The sequence below is a fragment of the Mus caroli genome, unplaced genomic scaffold (assembly GCF_978045245.1).
Source record: "Mus caroli unplaced genomic scaffold, Mus_caroli_1 scaffold_6, whole genome shotgun sequence".
Taxonomy (NCBI): Eukaryota; Metazoa; Chordata; class Mammalia; order Rodentia; family Muridae; genus Mus; species Mus caroli.
The window spans coordinates 34,619,838-34,643,878 of record NW_028227261.1 but is presented as its reverse complement, the minus strand read 5'-3'; the positions used below and the strand labels follow the sequence as shown (position 1 = coordinate 34,643,878).

Below are 24,041 nucleotides of genomic sequence, written 5' to 3'. Positions count from 1 at the left end.
TGGATGCAATCACATCCATTTTTACGTGGGTTCTGGGAATCCAAACTCAGGTCCTCGTGCTTAGCTTATACAGCAACCGCTTTACCTACTGAGCCTTCTCGTTAGCCCAAAGGAATGTTTGTCTAGACATTCATGCAGAGAGAACCGGGATAGGTGGGTCACGAGAGACTGTGGATGAGGAGATCAGGCAGAAGTCGTAGTTACCCTGGATAGGAGAGGATCTTCATGAGCCTGCTTGGTCGACTCCCAGGGTTTCATCAGGCAGCTGGGATATTTGTGAGCTCTCTGGTTTCTGGCTTAAGTCATGTCAAATCTGTCTCCGACTAAACTCAGTATGCAGCTCTGTGCTGTGACTGTACTTGGCATTAGAAGCGATCTGATCCTGTGGATGGTCTGAAGTCTCAGCAGGATAGGCTTGTCCCCAGGGCACAAGTGCAATAGAGAATAGTACTGTAGAGTCCAGGGCGAGCAGAGAGGAAGGCAAAGCAGTTAGCAGTGTTCTCTTGAAGCCTGGGTCGGGTGTTTAGAGAGGAAGACAGTGTTGCTGGCTTCCCTTGGGCAGCTACAGCAATAGAGAGATATAGAGAGATGCTCTGGCCTAGCACCGTGCCGGCCTCATATACATTTGATAATAACACCCACTGCTGGCAAGGTGAAGCAAACCCTCATCCTATTTGAGTAAGAGACAAAAATGTGTCAGAAATGTTAATAGGTGTATATTTATCCTGACCCAAATATCCACCTTTGATATGTATCCTGGAAAGGTCAAAATACCTGTGGATAGGCATGGAGTATTTTAGGAGCCTATTCATAACATTATATGCAATATAAAAATACAACTGTATTATTTAATATCATGGACTAAATTCATGATGGCAGTTATATGGTGAAAAGGAACCATAAAGCCAGTGTAACTTTAATTTTTTTCAAAACCTATTTTTAATGATGGTTCTTAAATGCTTTAACCTCCCTTCTAACCGCACCCCCCCCCCCCCCCGCCCCCGAGGTAGTGGTAAAGAAAGGATATGGGGGAAGTGGACCTGTTTAGAAATGGTTCTTTGGAGCAATTCCTGTCTGCATTGTCAGGAAATGAGCGGTTCAGTTCACAGGTCAGCAGCAGCAGCTTGATCCACTTGCAAACACTTCATGGACATACCAGCAGTCCAGTTCAGTAGTGTCGGGATAGCAGCAGTGGTGGCTCGACTTAGCAGGAACAGCCAGGCCTCAGGCAAACTGGCACGAGTCAGCAGGAGGAACCAGGATCACCAGGAATGCTGGGAAAAGTTTTTGGCTGTGCCTCTTAACCAGATGAAGATCAGCAAAGAACAGAGACCAAGAAGTGTTTAGCTACGCAAGCAAGCCATGCCTCTGTCACTGTCTGTTGAGTCCTATTTCTATGCCCTCAGAACATCAGGTGTTCTCCAAGAGTCTTGAGTCTTAGCAAATTTCCCCATGCGTCTGTCTCAGCTGACATCACTCTGCCAATCAGCCCGAGTCCGCAGAAGTGGCAAGAAGCCGCACACACCACCAGAAGTTTTTGGTGCTTTTCTCTCTATGGAGTCCTGACAAATGGAGCTCAACTACACAGTGTAAGGTGGACCAATACACTTGTGTTGTTAGCAAGAGATCCTTTGTCACGTGTCCTTTCACATGCTTGCTTTAGCAGAACATCCTTTCTCCTGTGTCTGCTTCAGCAAAACATCCTTTTTCACCTGTGTCCACTTCAGGAAAAACACTCCTTCATGTGTTTAACCCAGCGAAAACACCATCCAACACTTTCCAGAGAACCCTTAAGGTTCCACTGCAAGCCAGAGAGAGAGAGAGAGAGAGAGAGAGAGAGAGAGAGAGAGAGAGAGAGAGAGAGAGAGAGAGAGAGAGAGAGAGAGAGAGAGAGCTCTACCCGCCTCCAGCATCAGCACCTAAGTCCATCCTCATTTCAACCCATCCTTGCCTTCAGTATCTTTGTTCTGTCTCACCTAGCCATTTTCAATGGTTAGTTGGTGGCATATCCATTGTCTTTATGGGACTTTGAAATAGTATGGAAATAGACCTGTTGATTCGGTTATAAGACTAGTGTGTGCTTGGGGCACAACTGAAAGATTGCATTAAGGATTTAATTGACATTTAAATCTTTGAGGGGCTGGAGAGATGGCTCAGTGGTTAAGAGCACTGACTGCTCTTTCAGAGGTCCTGAGTTCAAATCCCAGCAACCACACGATGGCTCACAACCATCCGTAATGGATTCTGATGCCCTCTTCTGGTGTGTCTGAAGACAGCCACAGTGTATTCACAAACATCAAATAACTAAATAAATCTTAAAAAAAACCCGTTTAGAGGATCACATCAAGATGATTTTGGTGGTGTGATTTATTTGGAATATTATTTTGAATCCATGCTAAAGAATTCATAATTGGTCAAAACCCTTATGTAGCGAACTGTCTGTTAAGCCCTTTAACGTATATCCCTCTTAGTAGCCTCTCCAGCAGCCAACCACCCATTGCCTGAAGCTCTCTAGTTCCATTGTTGTGCGGCCTGAGGTAAGGTGTTTAAGCTCTGTGTGCCTGGGTTTCCCTCCCGGATACTCCAGAGTCAGTCTGAGGTTGGATCAGCCAGCAGTGTGGTCTGTCTGGGCCTGGCAGAGAATAGCTTGGCGCACAGAACCAGCGCTCATCGGTGAAGGAGGCACCTAGCAGACCAGGAGCGGCGGAGTCCGGGCCCTGGCAGCTTCTGGCGACAGAATGTGCCCCACCCTCGAGGCACAGTTGGCATCCGCCCCGCCCCGACGGCCAGTCCAATGGGCGCTTCCGGAGGCGTGTGGGGCCTACCCCAGCTCCCGGACTTAGGCGCTCTCCCAACTCTGAGCAATCCGCTCCAAGGTGCAGGTGCCTGCTTCAGAGACACCGACGTCTCCGCGCGGAGCCCGGAGTGTGCCCAGGCAGCTGGATGGGGGCCCAGGACACCCATGATGGTTTCTCCCCGACCGGTGATACCTACCTCCGGGTCCCACTCGTTCCCTCCACCCCCACCCTTAGTATTTGCGGTACAGACACCCTGTAGGCGTGTGTCCGCGCTCGGGCCCGCCTCAGAGCCCCCATTGGTTGAGTTCACTAAGGGGAGGAGCCGAGGAAGCGCTCCGGGTTCTAGTCCCCGAAAGTCGGTCCTGCTCCGGACACTCGCTATTCCCCACCGCGAGGGCCCACGTTGCTCTGCGGGACCTACAGGCGGGGCGGCTGCCTGCGGAGCGCGAGGAGCGCAGTCGTCTTAGAGCTGCCCACGACAGGTGCGAACTCGGGATCCGCGGCGCTGTCCCATCCTTGTCGTCGAGGCGTCGCTGGATGCGAGTCCGCTAAACGTCCGAGATGGCTGTGCGTCCCGGGCTCCTCTGGCTGCTGGGCCTGGCTCTGTGCGTGTTGGGCGGCGGTCACCTCTCGCATCCCCCGCACGTCTTTCCCCAACGTCGACTAGGAGTACGCGAGCCCCGCGACATGCAGCGCGAGATCCGGGAGGTGCTGGGGCTGTCGGGGCGGCCCCGATCCCGAGCACCGGTCGGAGCTGCCCAGCAGCCAGCGTCTGCGCCCCTCTTTATGTTGGACCTGTACCGTGCCATGACGGATGACAGTGGCGGTGGGACCCCGCAGCCTCACTTGGACCGTGCTGACCTGATTATGAGCTTTGTCAACATAGGTGAGTGTGCAGAGGGACCCAGGGCAGTCTCCACGTGGAGAGCGCATGGCTTCCTGTCTTGGAGGGACTATTCTAGCCATCTGACTGGGGATAGGCCTCTAGGAGCGTGAGGACCCTGCTTAGGGAATCACCGTGTGGCAGACTCATCACTGAGGAAGCAAGGACTACAGAGGTCAGGACTGGAAGGTCTGAGTGCTAGCGCGGGTTCCCCAGGCCTTGTCTCACCATGACGCCTAGGAGTGGTTATCTGGTGATGCCCAGGTCCCCTAGGTGGCACCGGAAGACAGTCCTGGGGAAATTGATGAGTAAATGACACTGTCACGGTGATAAACGCAGCCCTGAAGAGAGGGACAAAGTTCAGTGTGGAAACCTGTGGTCATATCAAAGTGACCAGAGCTGATCCTCACGCCCGGATAGCAGGCTCTTTCTGTGTAGTAGGAACTGGGTGGGTGGGGTGCAGTGTCAGGAGGTGGAGTGGACAAACTCAGACATGACTGTAGTCTTGTGAGCCTGGGCCCCAGTGGCTGGACCTTGGCCTGGCATGGAGAGTGTTCAGGCCAGTGAGTGACCCAAGGGGCAGCTGTGAGTCCATTCTCCCAAAGCGTGGCTCCTCCTTTCTCCAGGGATCTGTAGACATCAGGACCACTTTCTCCTACTAGTCTTAAAGGTCTTTTCCCCAAAACTTTTATCTGCAGTCATAAGTATTTACTGTTGGTCCAGTCCCCACCTGCTTTGCTCCTGTCTGTAACAGACAGCCTGGGGTTAGGACTGGGTACCAGGACTTGAGCTGAGAGCAGGGCAAGGAAGGGCCTTGGCATGGCCACCAGCCTCTGTACCCGAGGAGCTGCTTGCCCTCCCAGCAGCATAGGGAACAGGCACAGTCTCTTATTTCCCGGGCAAGGTGAGGAAGGCAGTGGCCCTGATAAGGCCCGGGCTGCGTGGGTCTGCATCCAGTGCTCAGTTTTGTGACATTCCCTCCAGGGGAAGGAGAACTTTCCAGACTGTAAGCAGAGTGTGGGGGTGGGTAGCGGCAGGCCACCTTAAGGTAGGAAAAGGACAACCAGACCTCTGCTCTCTGCTCTACTGGTGGCTAAGGTGAGGTGGGGGTGGGAGTGGGGGAGGGGTAGGGGGTAGAGGGTGGGGGTGGAGCACAGTGAAGGACAAGAAGGTTCTCTGGCAGCACTGAGAGCCCATGGCTAAGAGGGGCTGCAGCCAATGGGATCTCGATACAACCAACATTCCTGCTTAAAGACCAGGCTTGCGTCCTTAGGACACACTACATGTGGGACTTGAAACTGGCTCTCCATCCTCAGGACAGGCTGACCTATAGTGCAGGAATAGAAAAACTGAGCATAGAATTGCCCAAGAATGTCCCCAGGGGAATCTCTGATCAAAATGAGTCACCACCCAGCCCAGGCCTTACTCCCCTCCCCCAACTTTCTCTCTGGGTCAAGACATGAACAGCCCTGGTGGGAACAGCTGCTGTGAACAGAGCAGGGCCCAATACCAAAATGGGCCTTTGGGGATGTCATTTGCTCTCTCCAGGCTGGACATTACTCCCTCCTGGGATTCCTAGTAGATCACTAGACGTGACAAATGGACAAGCAGAAAGCAGGTGGAGAGTGATCCTGTTCCCAGCCCTGATGATCCCTATCAATGCTACCAGCAGCTCCGCTCTACACAGGACAACATAGTTCTCAAGGTCATGGTGACTCATGCTTGTAATCCCAGCACTCAGGAGGCTGAGACAGGAGAATTGCTACAGCTTCAAGGCCAATCTGTGCATCAGAGTGAGACCCTGTGTCGTACAAGCACAGAAAGAGGGCATGAGGTCAATGTTCCGTGTGTCTGTCTTGTAGACATTTAAACCTAGATGCTAAAACCCAACAGAAAGCTGCGTCTCCTGTGCTTAAAATTTTCTTCCAGTCCAGAAGATTTTTGACCTTTCACCTTCTTCCATTTGTTGTTGGCTCCTAGCAACAGCATGTGAATTATTTGGGAAGCCCTGCTTTATGGACTCAGGTTAAATGGCTAGCCCAGGCACACATATCATGTCCAAAGCCACATCCATAGTTATGAATTCCAAACCATGGATTGTATTTCCTACCATTTTAACTGAGTGTCCAGTAGGATCCATGGAATTAAAAAGCAAGTCTTAGCCAGGCAGTGGTGGTGCACACCTTTAGTCCCAGCACTTGCGAGGCAGAGGCAGGTGGATGTCTGAGTTCAAGGCCAGCCAGGGCTATACAGAGAACCCCTGTCTCGAAAATCAAACAACAACAACAACAACAAACCAGGTCTTTGTTCAGTGAAGACTCAGCATGGGGAACTCAATCAAAGTGCCTCCTTTATTTTGGCACATTGGCCACATTAGTAAACACGCCCAACCACAATGATGTTTACCTGGTGGTTACCAAGCCCTGTGTGTCACACATGCACCCAGATGCTGTTCTGTTGGCAAGCCAGGTAGAGTCCAGTTGGGACCACAACAGAGCCATCAGCACATGCATTGACCCCTTTCCCAGCCCAGGAGCTTTTATTCCCAAGGCCTACGATGGCCAAGGGCAGGGGCAGCAATGAACTGTGGTGACCGGGTATGAAAGAGAGAGACTGTGTGAGACTGTGTGAGAGACCCGGCCGTGGTCTCCCTCTGTCCCTGCCAGCTCTGCGGCCACAGATCCTTTCTCATCACTGACCTCAGGGTCTCTTCCTTTGGCTCTTACCCAGGGAATTCCTTAATTTCTTCACTCATTCATTCACTTATTCATTCAATCATTCATTCATTCATCCATTCCTCCCACAAGTAGTCATACAGCACCTACTATGTTCCAGAAAGCCTGGCTCCTGGTTCCAGTTGCAGGGACAGTCACACTGCCTGTGTTCTTTCAGAGATGAGCTTCTAGTGGGAGAGACAGAGAATGCATACATGTGCCATGAAGATGGTTGTCAGGGACCACACACACACACATACACATACACACATTCAGAGTTTGGAGACAAGAGGACCTGAGCCAAGGGACTTCTGACCTGGGACTCACACAGACTGACGCTGTGCCTACTCTATGATCTGGCCTTTCCTAGTCACCCCCCGCCCCCAAGCCTCAGTTTCCTTCCTTCTGTGAGATCGAAGTGCTCATCTTAAGGGGTTGCCAGGGCTGAGTAAGATGACAGCTGTACTGGCCACAGGCCCAGACCTCCACATCTGTCCCTGCATTTGCATTCACAAGTACTGCCACAGGAGAGTGAGGCTCAGAGAGGGTTGTGATAGTCCCAAGGCCACACAGCAGTTCGTCTGCATCTGATGTTATGCCCGCCATGCAGCTGCCTTTATCCTCAGCCTGGGGCCTGTCCTGCCCCTAGATGCAGTAAGAGCTACTGTACCACACTAAATGTGGATACACACTGTAAGCTGAGAATCCTGTTCATAAACTGGATTCACATAGTCAATATATGAAATTCAAGGCATCCTATGGAAATCCCGGTTTTAGTAGCTAATCCTTCGAGGCTTTTTGATTTTTACTGGCAAAAATTCACTTGGCCTGTTTTATCTCAAAATGCATTTTTTAATTTTAATTATGCGAACACGTATGTGTACATATGTGCATGCACGTTCATATGTGTGTGGGCATTTGTGTCCATGAGTGCTTGCCAGGGAGGGACGAAGCTGATGTTTGGTGCCTTCCTTGATTGCCATCCCTTGACTTACTGCCGAGTGCACTACTTCCACCAAGTCTAGCCAGCCAGCTTGCCCTGCTCCCCAAGTACTGGGTTACAAGCAGCCACCTTGCCTGTCCAGCTTTTCCCATTGGTTCTGAATTTCCAACCTCATGCCTCCACGGCAAGCCCTTTGCTACCAGTAGCTCCCTGGTCCTTGTTTCTGGTCTTGTTTTTGGACTTGAATTTGATTGAATGAAGAGCCCACAATTTATTCATATTAATTTGTTATTAGTGGCTACTTGGTTCTTTGCAGTTTGGGTTTACTTGAATGAAGTTGCTTTGACCTGGGCCTAATGATGTTGCTTTATAGACCTAGTCACTTGGAAGCCAAGGCAGAGGCTAGAGAGTTTAAGGCTTGCCTGGGAACTTTACTGAGACCCTGAATGCAAACTCTAGTAACAAAGCAAGAAAGCAGGGAGGGAAGGAGGGAGGGAGGGAGGGAGGGAGGGAGGGAGGGAGGGAGGGAGGGAGGGAAGGGAAGGGAAGGGAAGGAAGGAAGGAAGGAAGGAAGGAAGAGAAAGAAAAAAAAGTCAGCTCAAACCACCTCATCTCGTCTCTCCTAGGGCCTTGCCTTTCCTGGGCAAGTACTTCTTCTTCTTCTTCTTCTTCTTCTTCTTCTTCTTCTTATTATTATTATTATTATTATTATTATTATATTTTCTTTATATACATTTCAAATTTCAAATGCTATCCCGAAAGTTCCCTATACCCTCCCCCACCCTGCTCCCCTACCCACCCACTCCCGCTTCTTGGCCCTGGCATTCCCCTATACTGGGGCATATAAAGTTTGCAATACCAAGGGGCTTCTCTTCCCGGTGATGGCAGACTAGGTCATCTTATGTACTTATGTACTGCATATGTACTAGCTACATATGCAGCTAGAGACACGAGCTCTGGGGGTACTGGTTAGTTCATATTGTTGTTCCACCTATAGGGTTGCAGACCCCTTCAGCTCCTTGGGTGCTTTCTCTAGCTTCTCCATTGGGGGCCCTGTGTTCCATCCAATAGATGACTGTGAGCATCCACTTCTGTATTTGCCAGGCACTGGCATAGTAGCCTCATACGAGACAGCTATACCAGGGTCTGGGCAAGTACTTCTACCACTGAACTACACTCAAGATCACCTCCATTTTTGGAAAGCCTTTTTCTTTTTCTTTTCTTTTTTTTTTGGGGGGGGGGGTTCGAGACAGGGTATCTCTGTATAGGTCTGGCTGTCCTGGAACTCACTCTGTAGACCAGGCTGACTTTGAACTCAGAAATCTGCCTGCCTCTGCCTCCCACGTGCTGGGATTAATGGAAAGTCTTGGTAGATCACCACCTTCTCCAGCAGCTTTCCTCAGTTTGAATGGTGCTACCTATCTTAGGAGGTTTGGCTTTTTCTGCTAGTCAGATCTGGGCTCACAGCTAGCCCACATCTTTCCTGGTTCTAGAGAAACTGAACAATATGGAAACAGGCCAGATTCTCCACATTCTCCACAGCCCTCATCCCACCTCGTGCTACAGCACATCTGTGTGTTGGTGGTGCTCAGGGAGGATTGGCAAGAGGGAAAGGAGATGGCCCAGCTAGAGCCAGGGAGCACGGAGAGCTGCATCCGGTGGGATGAATGCCAGACATCCCCATCCCTGTAGTGCTAGCACTGAGCACATCTCTGATAGCCCCAGTTCCAGCAGACCCAGCAGGGGGAAGGTGGCTTCCTTGTGGACAGAACATGTTGAGAGTCACCTCCACCCCAATATGTTACTATTGAACTCCAGGTCCACTCATTTCCATGGCTGAGTCTGAAAGGCCATGTTAACAGACTTTGAGTGTGTGTGTGACCTTGACAAAGAACCTTTTCTGGGCCTCAGTCTCCTCTCTCTGAACCCCAGCCCTGAATACCCCAGTTCTTACCCAAACTGTGCCCACCCTTTCCTACTGCTGGGGATTCCTCTTGGGCTGAGTCGTGGAGTAGAGAAACACTCAGGCCACCACCTCACGGAATCCACCTCCTCTCCCCTCAGGCAAGAGGGGATGTGTCATCATGGACCACATTCTTGAGTTTCTTCTGGAGGAATTGGTGCTCGGTCACATCCCCTAGGAATTGTTTTGTACCTTGGCAGACTTGATGTGGTCGCCTGTGCGGGTGTTCCTTTTTAATTTGGGGTCTGGAGCCAGCTGAGGACTGGCCCGGTAATTATGTGTGCAGAGCCGTTTATGGAAATGGCCTGTGAAGAAAGCCAGTGTGGAGGGAGACTCAGCTGAAAATACCTCAGGAGGGAGGCTGGGCCTCGCTCACCACAGCGCTGAGGCTCCTAGTGGGAGAAATTCCTTCAGGTGCAGAATGCACAGGTCACCAACCCCAGGGCCCCGCCCTCCTCTGAGGTCCTTCAGGAGCCTAGGGTGGACCCCTCAGCCTTGGTACCAGCAGCACAGGGCAGTTAGACCCAGCCCCATTTCCTCGGGTCCTGGGGAACCTGTCCCCACCCTCAAGGGTCCCATCAGGAAAGGAAGCGAATTTCACAGCAAGCGCAGGCATCCCAGCATCTACTGGAGACTCCCTGTGATATGGTCGCACAGACCAGCAGCAGCAGCCCAGCCCTGGGAGCTGAGAGTGATGGACGCTGAGCCAGAGTCCTGGGAAGAGCAGAAGCTCACCCTCTGTCCACGGAACACAGCGGCTTGAGGAACAGGCTGCTGCAGGCCCTCTATCCACCGGACATGTTCAGCCACTGCCCTAAAGAGCTACCGTCTAGACGGGCACCTCAGTCGGGGACAGAACCCATTGACGACACAAGGGAAGGGGACAGACCCACAGCCTGGTCACATTCTACTACTGACAGAAGTCAGAGCAGGAAATCAAGCAGGGCAGGAACCTGGTGCCAGGAACTGAGGTAGAAACCTCAGAGAAACACAGCTTACTGGCTTGGTCACCGTGGCTTGCTTAGCCTACTTACACAGCTCAGGACTACTTGCCTAGGGGTGGTGCCAGCATACACAGTGGGCTGGGTCCTCACATGTCAATCATAAGACAATACCATACAGGCTTGCCTACAGGCCAGTCTTATGGAGGCATTCTCTCAATTGTGGTTTCCTCTTCTCAGATAACTCTAGCTTTTGTCAAAGTGACATACATAAGCTAACCAGCACAGATACCTGGAGAAGCCAAGTATGGCTTTCTCTGTGGCCAGGACATTGCTTTTACCATGACTTTTCGTGGTTTTGCCCAGCACGTCTGGGATACTTACGCAAGAACTGTCAATTCTCACGATTTTGCAAAATGCCTCTGCACAGCATTTCTGTCACTATTGCATGCCTTATCTGTTGACAGTTACCTGTCTGATCTTACTTGTGACTTTCTCAAAGGCTGACCCAGAAGCACCCTATGAGAAGCATTCAACCCGTCGCCATCATTCTGGAACCTGAGGCTCCTTAATACTTACCTACAAAAAATGACATCGCCTAGTTGGGGGTAGGGGAAGGCAATGATGCTATGATCAAACCCCACTCCTCACACATTTACAAGATTTCTTTTTTTAATCATCACATTCTATTTTTTTCTTTTTGAGCCAGGGTCTTACTGTGTGACCCCAGCCTGTGTACCTGTGTAGACCAGGGTGGCTCGAATTCATAGAGTTCTGTCTGTCTCTGCCTGCGTGCTGGCCTTAAAGGCACGCACTACCACGCCAGGGTTCCTCTCTTGTTTTTTAAACCTCCTTAGTGCTGAGCTTAACTGTCTTGCTCACTGTGGTTTCTCTCCCCTCCCCCCCCTCCACACCCCCAGCCCAGCCATTACTGCCTTAAAGTCCTCACAGCAAGACAGAAAGCTGTCTCCATGTTTACTTGGGCAGTTTAACCTAGTGCTTTCAAGAACCTGGCTTGTGATCAGCAAGCCTAGTAGCCACAGAGGAAATTGTTAAAGACTTGGGAAGATGTAATTAAAATCTCTATTAGGTTTGGGGAAGACACAGCTGATTTAACCCCTGCTTTCTGGAAACATAGGTATTCCAGCCTTTGAAAGAGAAAGGAGGATCTGGCACATGCCTTTAATCCCAGCACTTGGGAGGCAGAGGCAGGTGGATTTCTGAGTTTGAGGCCAGCCTGGTCTACAGAGTGAGTTCCAGGACAGCCAGGGCTACACAGAGAAACCTTTTCTCAATCCCAACTCCCTCTAACCCCTGCCAAAAAGACAAAAACAAAACCAAATACAAATCAAACAAAACAAAAAGCAAAAACAAAACAGTGCAGGGATGCTCCCTAAATATTCCTCCCTAGGCATGTGTGTGTGCAGTTGGATAAAAGTAGGATTTGTTCTTCAGATTTGGCCTCTGCCCTGACAGCTGCACCCACCCTGGGTTCCCCTAGCTGGACTCTCAGACTGTGTAGCTCTCCCGACACTGCGCTCATACTCAAGCAGGCATGGGTCATTTGGCTCACTGCTGTGGGTCTGTGGGTAGGCAACACTCCCCTCACCCACGCAGACCGGCTGTCCTATGAATAGAGCACCTCTGCTAACTGCTAAGAAACTCTGCCATGTCGGGCAGATGTCTCCAGGATGTTATGGCCTGTCCCAGGCTTGTCATCCTTCTTTAATGTTTCTTTCTACCTCTGTTCTTCCACTTTCCTACTGTCCCCTAGAGAAAATGTGGGTCCTTTGTCCTTTGGTTGCTGGCACTGTGTCCCTCCCTTCCCTGAGGCCCTTCTGCTGCTGACCTTGTGATGTGACCTGCAGTCTGCACAGCCTTACCCAGAACACTGAAGGACACTGAAGCACAGCCCTGCCAGCCAGGCTCAGCTGTCAGACAAAGGCAGGCTCTGGGAGTCCTCTGTCCCACTGAAGCTCAGCCAATTACGTCCCAGTCCACAGGGCTTCTCCCTGGAATGGAGCTGTTTCTCTACCTTGTACCAATGTCCATCTTGCCGCCAGCCTGGGGGCTATGAGAGGCAGCACTGTGACTGTCTGTGGGTCCAGGGGCCTGCTGAGCACATCCTCAGCTTCCCACTGCCCCAAGTCCTGCAACCTGGTGAGCACCCAGGGCAGACCACAAGCCTGTGTGTAGAGCAAGCATGGGCCCCACCCAGGCTGCCTGGGGTCCTACTCTGAGCACAAGCCATCCAGGCTCCTGGTGATGACCCCATTCCCACTTTGTCTTCCAGTGGAGCACGACCGTACCCTGGACTACCAGGAGCCACACTGGAAGGAATTCCACTTTGACCTAACCCAGATCCCTGCTGGGGAGGCTGTCACAGCTGCTGAGTTCCGGATCTACAAAGAGCCCAGCACCCACCCGCTCAACACAACCCTCCACATCAGCATGTTCGAAGTGGTCCAAGAGCACTCCAATAGGTACCGTCCCTCTGCCCAGTGCCCACCCCACCTCATAGCCTCATGGTCTCTGGCAGGGGTCCTGCCCAGAGGGTGCATTTCCAAGAAAGGAAAGGGAAGCCTCCTAGGAGAGGGGCCTCAGACATGAGAAAGGGGTTTGGCCTGGAACTCCTGCCCTGTCACTCTAGCTGTGGGGCCCTCACTAGGCCACAGCACTGAGCCACTGAGCCACTGAGCCAGTGTCCCCATCAGCACATGGACTCTAAAATGTCAAGGGTTGATTATCAGGGAAATGTGGTACCAAAGAGACCAGCCCAGAGCCAAGCAGGGAAAAGGCTCTGAGAGTGGTCCCCAGGCAGGCACAAGATACAAGCAGCTGTGCCAACCTCCCTCGGCCCTTGGTTAATTGTCCTTTCATGTCCACAGGGAGTCTGACTTGTTCTTTTTGGATCTTCAGACGCTTCGATCTGGGGACGAGGGCTGGCTGGTGCTGGACATCACAGCAGCCAGTGACCGCTGGCTGCTGAACCATCACAAGGACCTGGGACTCCGCCTCTATGTGGAAACCACAGATGGTGAGGCTCCAGGATTTAGCAGGGAGCTGCCCTGGGGTCTTGGGAGGTGGTTCCAGCAGAGGCCATTGGGCTAGTACACAGAGCCCTCTCACTGTGGGGGTGTTGGGAGGGAGATGTTTAGCCTTTATTGAGGACTTGGGCAGAATGGTGAGGTCCTGGACATGGGGAGGCCCCAGCCAGGAATGCCTTCTGGTCCACCTCATACATAGCAACTGACCTCCTGAGAGCCAGGATCCCCTCCGGGAAAGGGGTCCTTTTCTCTGGGCAGCAAGCCTCCACTCTGACAGGTTCTGTACTAGGAAGGAGGGGTGGGGGATCTGCTCCCCAGGTTTCCTGAGCTCAGAGCTATTGCAGCTCTGCAGAGTCATAACTCAGCAGGGAAGCCTATTTCCTCGAGTACAGACGTTTCTACTTCACTCACGGGGGTTTACTGGGACATTTCCTTTATGTCGGGGCAGGGAGGACAGAAAGGACAAGAGTGCAGGAATAGTCTCTCTGGAGTCCAGCAAAAGGCTGGAAGATAGCTTGGAAAGGGAGGACAGGGAGGTGGCAGGCAGGGGTCACTCTGAGTTAGGGAAATGTGGCACAGCTCTGGGAGAGTTTAGAGTTTAACATCAGGGGGTGACTGATGGGATTGTGGCTTTAAAAGATGCGCTAACTTCAGCCCCTCCCTCCAGGAGGGGAATCCTAACCTGGCTCTGCCCCACCCCCACCTCTGCCCTGGGGCGAGCTCTCTTGGGTACAGTGGAGCCCCGGTGCTCACTGCCATTTGTCAGCAGCATTAAACAGGGGTTTGAAGTGTCTGTCCAAGGCTCTTGAGAGACAGGCCGGGCAGCAGGGATGGCCAAGGGTGTCCTCGGCTGAGTGAGACCCACAACCATCCCTGGCAGTGTCCACCTCCCTGCTCTATGACGCAGCGCAGAGCGCTGCTCTGCCAAGGTGCACCTGGCCTTTCTCTCTCTGTCCCGGAGCTGGGAGCCCCCTGGCCGTGGACGATGGCGGCGCTGAGGCTTCTGGCCTGGGCGCTCCCACGTGGGGTCTCTGCTCTCCGCCCACGACCCGCGCTGCCCCACTGCCTTATCCGCCGCTATGTTTCGGACCGCAGCGGGAGTGTCCATTTCTACACGGACCCGGTGAAGGCGTTGGAGGGCGTCAAGGACGGGTCGACCGTCATGCTCGGGGGCTTCGGGCTCTGCGGCATCCCCGAGAACCTGATCGGTGCGCTGAAGACCAAGGGCGTGAAGGACCTGAAGATCGTCAGCAGCAACGTGGGCGTGGACGACTTCGGCCTGGGCATCTTGCTGGCCTCCAAGCAGGTCAGGCGCGTGGTGTGCTCCTACCTGGGGGAGAACGCGCTCTGTGAGAAGCTCTACCTGGCGGGCGAGCTGGAATTGGAGATGACACCGCAGGGAACTCTGGCGGAGCGCATCCGCGCGGGTGGCACTGGCGTGCCCGCCTTCTACACGCCCACAGGCTACGGAACGCTGGTGCAGGAAGGGGGCTCTCCAATCCGGTACGCGCCCGATGGCCACCTGATTACTCTAAGTGAGCCGCGGGAAGTACGCGAGTTCCAGGGCCGCTTCTACCTGCTAGAACACGCTATCCGCGCTGACTTCGCACTGATCAAGGGCTGGAAGGCCGACCGCTCGGGCAACGTGATCTTCAGGGGCAGCGCGCGCAACTTCAATGTGCCCATGTGCAAGGCCGCGGACATCTCGGTGGTGGAAGTGGAGGAGATCGTGGACGTGGGTACCTTCGCCCCAGAAGACATCCACGTCCCCAACATCTATGTGGATCGCGTGATCAAGGGGCCGAAGTTCGAGAAGCGCATCGAGCGCCTAACCACACGTGACAGCAAGCCCGCGCCCGGGAGCAAAGACAACGACCCTTCCAGGACGCGCATCATCAAGCGCGCGGCTCTGGAGTTCCAGGACGGCATGTATGCCAATCTGGGCATCGGGATCCCTGTCTTGGCGAGCAACTACATCAGCCCCAAGATGACCGTCTACCTGCACAGTGAAAACGGGATCTTGGGCTTGGGCCCGTTCCCTTTGAAAAATGAGGTAGATGCCGACATCATCAACGCAGGCAAGCAGACGGTGACGGTGGTTCCCGGAGGCTGTTTCTTCGCCAGCGATGACTCTTTTGCCATGATCCGTGGCGGACACCTCCAACTGACCATGCTTGGGGCCATGCAAGTTTCTCAGTACGGCGACCTGGCCAACTGGATGGTGCCAGGCAAGAAGGTGAAGGGCATGGGCGGGGCCATGGACTTGGTGTCTAGTAAACAGACCAGAGTGGTGGTCACCATGGAACACTGCACCAAGACAAAGCAGCCCAAAATCTTGAAGAAATGCACCATGCCGTTGACCGGCAAGCGCTGCGTGGACCTCATCATCACTGAGAAGGCGGTGTTTGAAGTGAACCACACAAAGGGGCTGACGCTGGTGGAGCTGTGGGAGGGCTCTTCCGTCGATGACATCAAGGCCACCACAGCCTGTTCATTTGTCGTGTCCCCCAACCTCAAGCCCATGCAGCAGATTAAACTTGATGCTTGAGGAGCCCTCCAGGGCTGATTTGCCAGTTAGTGACAACTGGCCATCCTTAGCAGCACCTGACCACTGTGCTGCACTGGCTCCTCCGGCTTCCTGCTGCTAGATGGTGTTTATCGAGAGCCATGTGACCTTAATTAAAAACCCTAACCTGAGCCTGTGTGTCCTGTCCCTAACCATTGAGAACACTGGTCCCCCTCTCCCATTTTCTGTGACATTCACATACCAGGCTGCAGAGGTCTCAACACCAGTGCTGCCCCCATAAACTGAGTCAGGAAACATGGAGGAAACTATGGGACAGGAAGGCATCCTACCCAGAGTGCACCTGGTACCACTTCACTGCAGCCATGAAACGCAGAACTCTGGGTCCCTGATCAGGAGGAGGAGTCCTCCATCTTGTCCTTCTGCATTGTCTTCTTGGGTCCTCGTTTCTGTTCTTAATTTCGTTTCCCTGAATCCTGCCTGCACCCAACTTCCTCCTGGGAGCTCTTGTGTTTCCTGTGGGAATCAGACTTCAGGAAGATGCTTGGTGCTGGTACACCACCTGGAAGACCCACTGTGCACTAACAGTCCCAGTGTGTGTAAAGGAAGAAGCTGGACTCAGCACAGGTGGAGTCGAATCTAACCAATGGCATGGATAGACTCTTCCCTGGTGAAGTGCAGTGTCACTGTTGCCTGCAGCTCAGTGACATTCTGTCCCGGAAGTCAGTCCCGTTGGCCTGACTGCCTGACCCCAGTGTGGCAGTTCTGGGATCTGTCATTCTGAATCTGTGAGCTCGAAACTAAAGTGAGAAGTGTGTGTGTGTGCTCTCGCCCTGGCAAAGTATTCACCACCCCCTCATATGTTTGTATCCAGAGCTGGGCAGCCTGGTGCCTACGTTAGCGTCCAATTTAATGATGGGAGACAAGGAGCAGAGCTGCTAGGGCCGGTGCACTCCTGCCTGGCCAAGGAGCAGCTTCTCCAGGACTCTCAGAATTGAAAGGAGCAGCCTCAGTCCCTCCCAGCTTCTGTCCCAGCCTCCCTAGAGCCTCTGCCTTGTGCTGGGCAGGGTAGGAGTCGCTGTCTGCAGCTGCTTGCTCTAGGCACTGAGGAGTGGATATTCAGTGGGTCTTAATCTATGAACCTGTAAAATGGGAACCTTGGCTTAGCTGCACCCATGGACAGCCCATGAGTGCAGCCCATGTCCAGCCCACCTTACTTTGAGAGCCTCCAAAGGTCCCTAGCCCTCCATCCCCCTACCCCACCCCCACCTCCCACACAGTGGCTCCCCACTCTGGCTTTGAGGAGTTCAGCCCGGGGTTGCTCTGAAGCTGCTCTGTGTATGTCCAGAAGAGCCGGGGAGACCAGTTACCCAAAAGACAAACATGCGACTGAGTCTGGAGCACTGATGGCTTCTGTGTCCCCCAGCAGCCATGGCTCTGGGACTTCTCAGTAAGTAACTGGGACACAAGGCCTGCCCTGGGCCCAAGGCTGCCCCTTGGGTCATTGGTAGGGTCTGATACTGTGGCTTTCAAGGCCCTGTTTTGAAGATTTCTCAGCTGCTCTGTCCTCCCAGTGTGTGGCCCTGTGACCTCCCCAGCGCTCCCTCTGTGCCTGAGACTCTGGCTCCTCACAGCCCCTGCTCCCCACCATCCTCACTCTGCACCCCATCCTTCCCATGCAGCTCCCCAACCCCTGCCCCACAGCTCTGGGCCACATTCCTGGGATCGAGTCTCACAGCTTCCACATTTGTTGGTGGCGGGTGATGTCATAGGTCAAAGGTTGAATTGATGAGTTTTTCCTTCATGTGGTTGGTGAGCATCTGGTATGGAGCCCAGCTTGGTGAAGGGCTCACCTCTGAGCGGACTGTCAGCAGCAGGCAGACAGTGGCCTTGACCTCGGTGTGTAAGGAAGAGCCTGGTAGAGCGCACTTCATGTAAACAGACTAGTGTGCATGCACGTACAAGTGTGTTTTGTTTCACTGTGGTTTTGTGTTGGGGATTGTACCCAATGCTTCGTGCTCACTAGGCAGGCGCTCTACCACTGAGCTGTGGCCTCAGCCCTTTGGTTTCTTGCACACTTCATCCAGTACTGACTGGAGTCCAGGGCCTTGAACACACTAAGCAAGAACTCTTCCTCTGAGTCACCTCAGTGTCTGAGAGTTTATCTGTGCACACATGTCCATGTGTGTGCGCATTGGTGCTTGTAACAGGTCAGCTGAACAACGGTGCTGTGTTAATGATCTATAACGTGAGCATAGGCAGGCTTTGGTGTGAGGAATCTCACACAGACAGAAGGGCAATGGTTCTGAGTCCTGTTATGACACCAGAAGGGAACTTGACTGCAGATGGGAGGTGAACATCGAAGTGAGCTGCTGCGTGCCGTGGGTATTCTGGAGACCGAGTCTGTGGTTGTTATACTGTTTGACTGTTCGGTTGGGTTTTCCATGATGCTTTATACTTATGCTTTGAAGATTCCATACATGTATACCATGTGTTTTGATCATATTTATCCACCACTATCTACTCCTCCTTCCTCTAATGTTTCCCTGTCTGCTTCCCTTTCTTCTTATTGGTTATTACCGAAGTCCAGTCTCTCCTGAACATCTACACATAGATATGGGGCCATCCTTTGGAGTGGAGATGACTTACTAGCAACCAGATCTGGTGTTTTGTGTTTTTTTTCCAAAAGCAGGATTTCAGGAGGTTATGCTGACTTCCAGCTCAGTTGTAACAGAAGGTGACTGAACTCTTTCCTGTCCCCCCATCTTCCTGCCTTTACCTTCTGAGTGTTTGTAGGCTGGACAACCACGCCAGCGTAATAGAGTGCTTCTGCGCTTAGTAAGGACAGGGGACACAGGCGGGGTCCACTAGCAAAGCCAGAGCTGGTGGTGTAGGTATGGAGGCATCTGCTGTCCTTAGTGGATCTGGGGTGAAATCCCCCTGTATAGGTTCCGTTCTTCCTGTGGACAGGTCTCTGGTCTGTCTCTCTGAAGCCCCTTCCTTTCTTTGAAGTCCTTGGCTGGCCTAGCGAGCACGTACTTGGCACTGGAATGAGCAGGATGTGAACTGAACCCTCGACTTTGTGACCGCTCTGACTTCTGTCCCGGTTCTGCCTGGGGCCTTGCTTGTAGGAATCTGAGAGGCAGTGAATGCCCTACCCTTGGATGAGCAAGCTTGCCATGCTGGGAGAATAAACCCAAGGTTTGTCCTTGTAGAAGCTGCCATGACCTGGTGTGTCATGGAAAGTGCAGGCTGATAAGACCAGGGTGCTGGGTCATCAGACCAAGAAAGTCCCCCCCCCCCCCAAACTTGAGCATCACTGGCAGAGGACTCTGGTAATCTCTGAGTAGTAGGCTATGACTTGGGGTACCATGAGAATGTACTGAGGAAATTAATGGGTAAACCCCTGGATACATGTCAAATGTTTCCCAAGTCTATGTCAGGTTATCACTAGCAAGAATTCCTGTGGCTACGGAGGTCACTGTTCCTGTCACCTCAGACATGCTGGCTGGAGTGCTTGGGTTGGTCTCCAGATGAGGAAACAGGTTCATAGATGACATGCTACCACCCACAAGTCAAGTTCCCCCACCTCCTTCTCTGTTGTCTCTGTCTCCCAGGGCACAGCATAGATCCTGGCCTAGCTGGTCTGCTTGGACGACAAGCACCACGCTCCAGACAGCCTTTCATGGTCGGTTTCTTCAGGGCCAACCAGAGTCCTGTGCGGGCCCCTCGAACAGCAAGACCACTGAAGAAGAAGCAGCTAAATCAAATCAACCCGCTGCCGCACTCCAACAAACACCTAGGAATCCTTGGTGAGAGCAAGGCTGGGATCTGGGGCCTTCTTTAGAGTGGAGTACCTTCCAGTCCCTCAGCTAGGTCTGACTGGAGCCCCTTGTCCCTCAGAGTATGCCTGGCAGGGAGGGTGGGCTGCAACCAACAGTCTGCAGAGGAAAGCAGAAGCTGTGTGTGCCCTGGGGTCCTGTTGGGGTGTTCTCTGGAGCGTCTGGAGGCCCCCCAGGCAGCAAGGTGAGAGATCTTGCTGAACACAGCCATAGCCTGTGGTGATGGAGCCACAGAAGGACTGTTGAGCTGGGTCACGGCACGAGCAGGGATCCAGAAGTGGACCTTGTGATTCCAGTGCTCTTGTCCTTCATTGTAAATGTGCCTCCTGTCACATCACCACTGGGAGTATCCATGGCAACTCTGTAGGGCAGGACCCCTGAATAGACTGTGCCTTCTCGTCCCTGCAGATGATGGCCACGGTTCCCACAGCAGAGAGGTTTGCCGCAGGCATGAGCTCTACGTCAGCTTCCGTGACCTTGGCTGGCTGGTAATTTCTGCCTTTCCTCTGCCTGCTACCTGCAGACCCTGGTGCCTCCAGGGTGGGGGTGGAGCTACTGTGCCTTTAATGTGTTTGAAAGATAAGAAAATGAGGGCAGTCTGTGGGCTCTGCCCAGTAAGCCGTCAGCACTCCAACAGGGAAACTGAGGCTGGGTGGGCAGGGCCTCTGGGCTCTTCCTGCTACAGCTGCTGCAGGAGGCCTAGGGGCAGCTGTGGAGGAGACAGGAGAGGGGGTGAGGGGATGAGGGTACACAGCCTCAGGTCATCCAGTGATAGGTGCTATGCTGATGATGGTCTATGGAAGGACATTCATGTCACCCCCCCTTTCCCACCCACAGGACTCTGTCATCGCCCCCCAGGGCTACTCTGCCTATTACTGTGCTGGGGAGTGCATCTACCCACTGAACTCCTGTATGAACTCCACGAACCACGCCACTATGCAGGCCCTGGTCAGTATCACAGTGCCTTTCTTGGGACCTGAGGGGCTGGACAGGCACGAGGGAGGAAAGAACAATGGTGAAAGGGAATGTTCTCTGCAGACTCAGCCATGACATTTGGTTTCTGCCCGTCAGTAAATGGTGTTGCTCACATGGGTGTCTGGACAGACATCAGAGCACACAACAGATAGGTGCCCACTGGGCCTGCAGGACCCAACATGTGTCCTGTGTATCCTGGGTGATCTGGCCTGAAGTTCACATGTGCTCACCCATTATGCCTGGCGGGGCAACTCAGAAAACCTCAGATCTTTGGGGAACTGGCTCCTCCCCTGGCCTGTTCCCCACTTCTTTCCTGGCTGCCTGCAATCCCAGACACTCAGGGATGACAGAAGTTACTAGCAGAAGGCAGCCACAACCGCCTTTTGACCATATGTTTGTGCTTGTAGAATCTGGTGTTGAGACTTCCTTCTAGAACATTCTATCTGGAATCCTAGCACCCCATGGCCCTTGGCCTTGAATTTACCTAATAGGTAATTTAGCCAAATGACACTCTAGAGCAGTAGTTCTCAACCTGTGAGTCATGACTTCTTTAGGGGTCTGGTCACATATCAGATAATCATATATATCAGGTATTTACATTTCGATGATTCATAATAGTAGCAAAATTAGTTATGAAGTAGCAACTAAGTAATTTAATGGCTGGGAGGATCAGCACAACATTAGGAGCACCAGGACAGGAGATGCTTTGAGTCATATGAAGGTGACCTCTCACAAAGGCCACTGGTGTTTGCTGGGTGCCTGGAGCTGCTGTCCTGACAGATGCTCAAGGCAGAAAGTGAATGCTTTAAAGATGGGTAGAAGGATTGGCACCCGTTTCAAGCTTAGTAACATCAGAAAGCCTCACCTTAGAAGCTGAGGCTGAGCCACATAAGCCTGGGGACATAGTCTTGAATTTATCCATTTGTTCCATGAACATTTCTAGTTCAATCTTTAAGAGACTGTCCCTTCCACAGATGACACTAACCTGGTGGGAATATAGTAAATCACAGAACAGTATGGGGCAGTGGGGTTCCAGAGGGTGCCCCATTGTACCCAGTGCTGAGACCAGCAAGCTTATCGGAGTCTCCAAAGTGGATATGACCATGGACCAAAGGCTGAGAGTGCCTAGGGGCTGTGTATCAGCACCTCCAAGCCAGGTGCCAGGACTGTGTCTTTGAGAGCTGTGGGCAGGGCAAATGTGCAGGGAGGGACCTGTCCTAGCTAGTCAAAGGCACCGGAAGGGTAGTGGGTGGGAACTGGGACCATCAGGCTCATCATGTGCTACCTGCATCCCTCCCTACTAGGTACATCTGATGAAGCCAGATATCATCCCCAAGGTGTGCTGTGTGCCTACTGAGCTCAGTGCCATTTCTCTGCTCTACTATGATAGAAACAATAATGTCATCCTGCGCAGGGAGCGCAACATGGTAGTCCAGGCCTGTGGCTGCCACTGAGTCCCTGCCCAACAGCCTGCTGACATCCCATCTATCTAGTTAGGCCTCTCTTCCAAGGCAGGAAACCAACAAAGAGGGAAGGCAGTGCTTTCAACTCCATGTCCACATTCAGCCCTCTTTCACAGGCTTGGCCCTCTCTGTTCTTTTTGCCAAGGCTGGGAAGATGGCCCTAGTTATAACCCTGGTGACCTCAGTAACCCATCTCTCATCTACCCAAACTCCCCAATGCAGCCAGGGGCATCTATGTCCTTTGGGATTGGCACAGAAGTCCAATTTACCAACTTATTCACGATCATTACTGGCCCAGCTTGACTTGAACCTGGAACACAGGGTAGAGCTCAGGCTCTTCAGTATCCATCAGAAGATTTAGGTGTGTGCAGACATGACCACACTCCCCCTAGCACTCCATAAGCCTGTCTCTTGGAGGTGCAAAATGGGATTTCTAGTTTTTTTTTTTTTTTTTTAATATTTATTACGTATTTTCCTCAATTACATTTCCAATGCTATCCCAAAAGTCCCCCATACCCCCCCCCCACTTCCCTACCCACCCATTCCCATTCTTTTGGCCCTGGCATTCCCCTGTATTGGGGCATATAAAGTTTGCAAGTCCAATGGACCTCTCTTTCCAGTGATGGCCGACTAGGCCATCTTTCGATACATATGCAGCTAGAGACAAGAGCTCCAGGGTACTGGTTAGTTCATCATGTTGTTCCCCCTATAGGGTTGCAGATCCCTTTAACTCCTTGGGTACTTTCTCTAGCTTCTCCATTAGGAGCCCTGTGATCCATCCAATAGCTGACTGTGAGCATCCACTTCTGTGTTTGCTAGGCCCCGGCATAGTCTCACAAGAGACAGCTATATCTGGGTCCTTTCAGCAAAATCTTGCTAGTGTATGCAAGAGAAGAGTTTTAAAAACATGGAAAAGCTAGGTATAGTAATGCACACTTGTAAGATATATATCAAGATCACACACACACACACATATATATATATCACACAGGCACACACCTTGACAACAGCCAGAAAAAGTTGTACCCTGTCTTGGTGCTGGAGCAAAGGTATCACAAACAAGGTGACCCCAGAACAGCAGCCAGGCAGTCCTCAGGTAAGAGGCACTGCCCCTCAGGTGTTCACGGTCTGTGCAGAGGTGGCAGAGCTGGTATGGCAGGCTGAGGAGAAACACAGCTATGCTACTGAGCATTCTTGCCCTGGCTCAAGAGCTATGCTGGACTCCTGCCCAGCAGAGGACCAGTGTCCCATGTCTTCCCTTAAGGGGACTATGACTGTCTCCTATCAAGAACTGCAGCCCTCCCTAGCTACCTTCTAGAGCTGTCTTCCCTGAAAACCCCCAGCAAATTGAGGCTAAACCCAGTAGGCTTCTCGGGACTCTATTGGCACTGGCAATAAGCAGGCCAAGCTCCAACCTACCTCCACTGCACCATTTGGATGATCTCTGGCAGAGGTTTGGTTCATCTGTGCAGGGTTTGTGACAGCTAATCTTGGTTATCAACTTGACACCTGGGACCCTCCAATAGGGAATTGCCTCCATCAGACCGGGGCATTTTTGTGATGGAGGAAAGTTCAATCCAATGTGGGCAGTACAATCTCTGAGCAGGTTGTATAAACAGCAGCACTCATCCATGGTTCCTGCCCTGACTTCCCTCAGTGATAAACTATATGTAGAAGTACAAGTCAAATAAGTAAAGCCCTTCTTCACGTTGTTTTTGGTCATGGTGTTCCACACACACAGGGTCCAGTATGTGTCTGTGGGTATCTAGGCAGAGCACAAGGAGAGGAAGGAATGGACACTCAGATCCTCCAAACCAGCTGAGCATCTACAGCTGCATCCTGATCTCCACTCTTCAGGCACCATCACAGGAATTCATAATTTCTTGACAGTCTCTAAGCTCTTTATACATGGTTTGGCCAGGTTCTGAAACAGGCCCAAGTACGGTGG

General features: G+C 52.4%; 2 protein-coding genes across 2 annotated transcripts; both read left to right on the top strand.

Annotated features, from left to right (window-relative positions):
* Positions 1-3,359: 3,359 nt before the first annotated feature.
* LOC110292195 (bone morphogenetic protein 8B) lies at positions 3,360-22,262 on the top strand. Its single transcript, XM_021159343.2, has 7 exons — positions 3,360-3,684; positions 12,536-12,725; positions 13,131-13,279; positions 19,431-19,625; positions 20,064-20,143; positions 20,493-20,603; positions 21,935-22,262. Exons 1-7 carry the CDS (start codon positions 3,360-3,362, stop codon positions 22,082-22,084), a joined length of 1,200 nt encoding a protein of 399 aa, XP_021015002.2. The 3' UTR covers positions 22,085-22,262.
* LOC110292194 (succinyl-CoA:3-ketoacid coenzyme A transferase 2A, mitochondrial) lies at positions 14,235-16,028 on the top strand. The gene has a single exon (XM_021159342.2). It carries the CDS (start codon positions 14,275-14,277, stop codon positions 15,835-15,837), a length of 1,563 nt encoding a protein of 520 aa, XP_021015001.2. The 5' UTR covers positions 14,235-14,274; the 3' UTR covers positions 15,838-16,028.
* Positions 22,263-24,041: the final 1,779 nt, after the last annotated feature.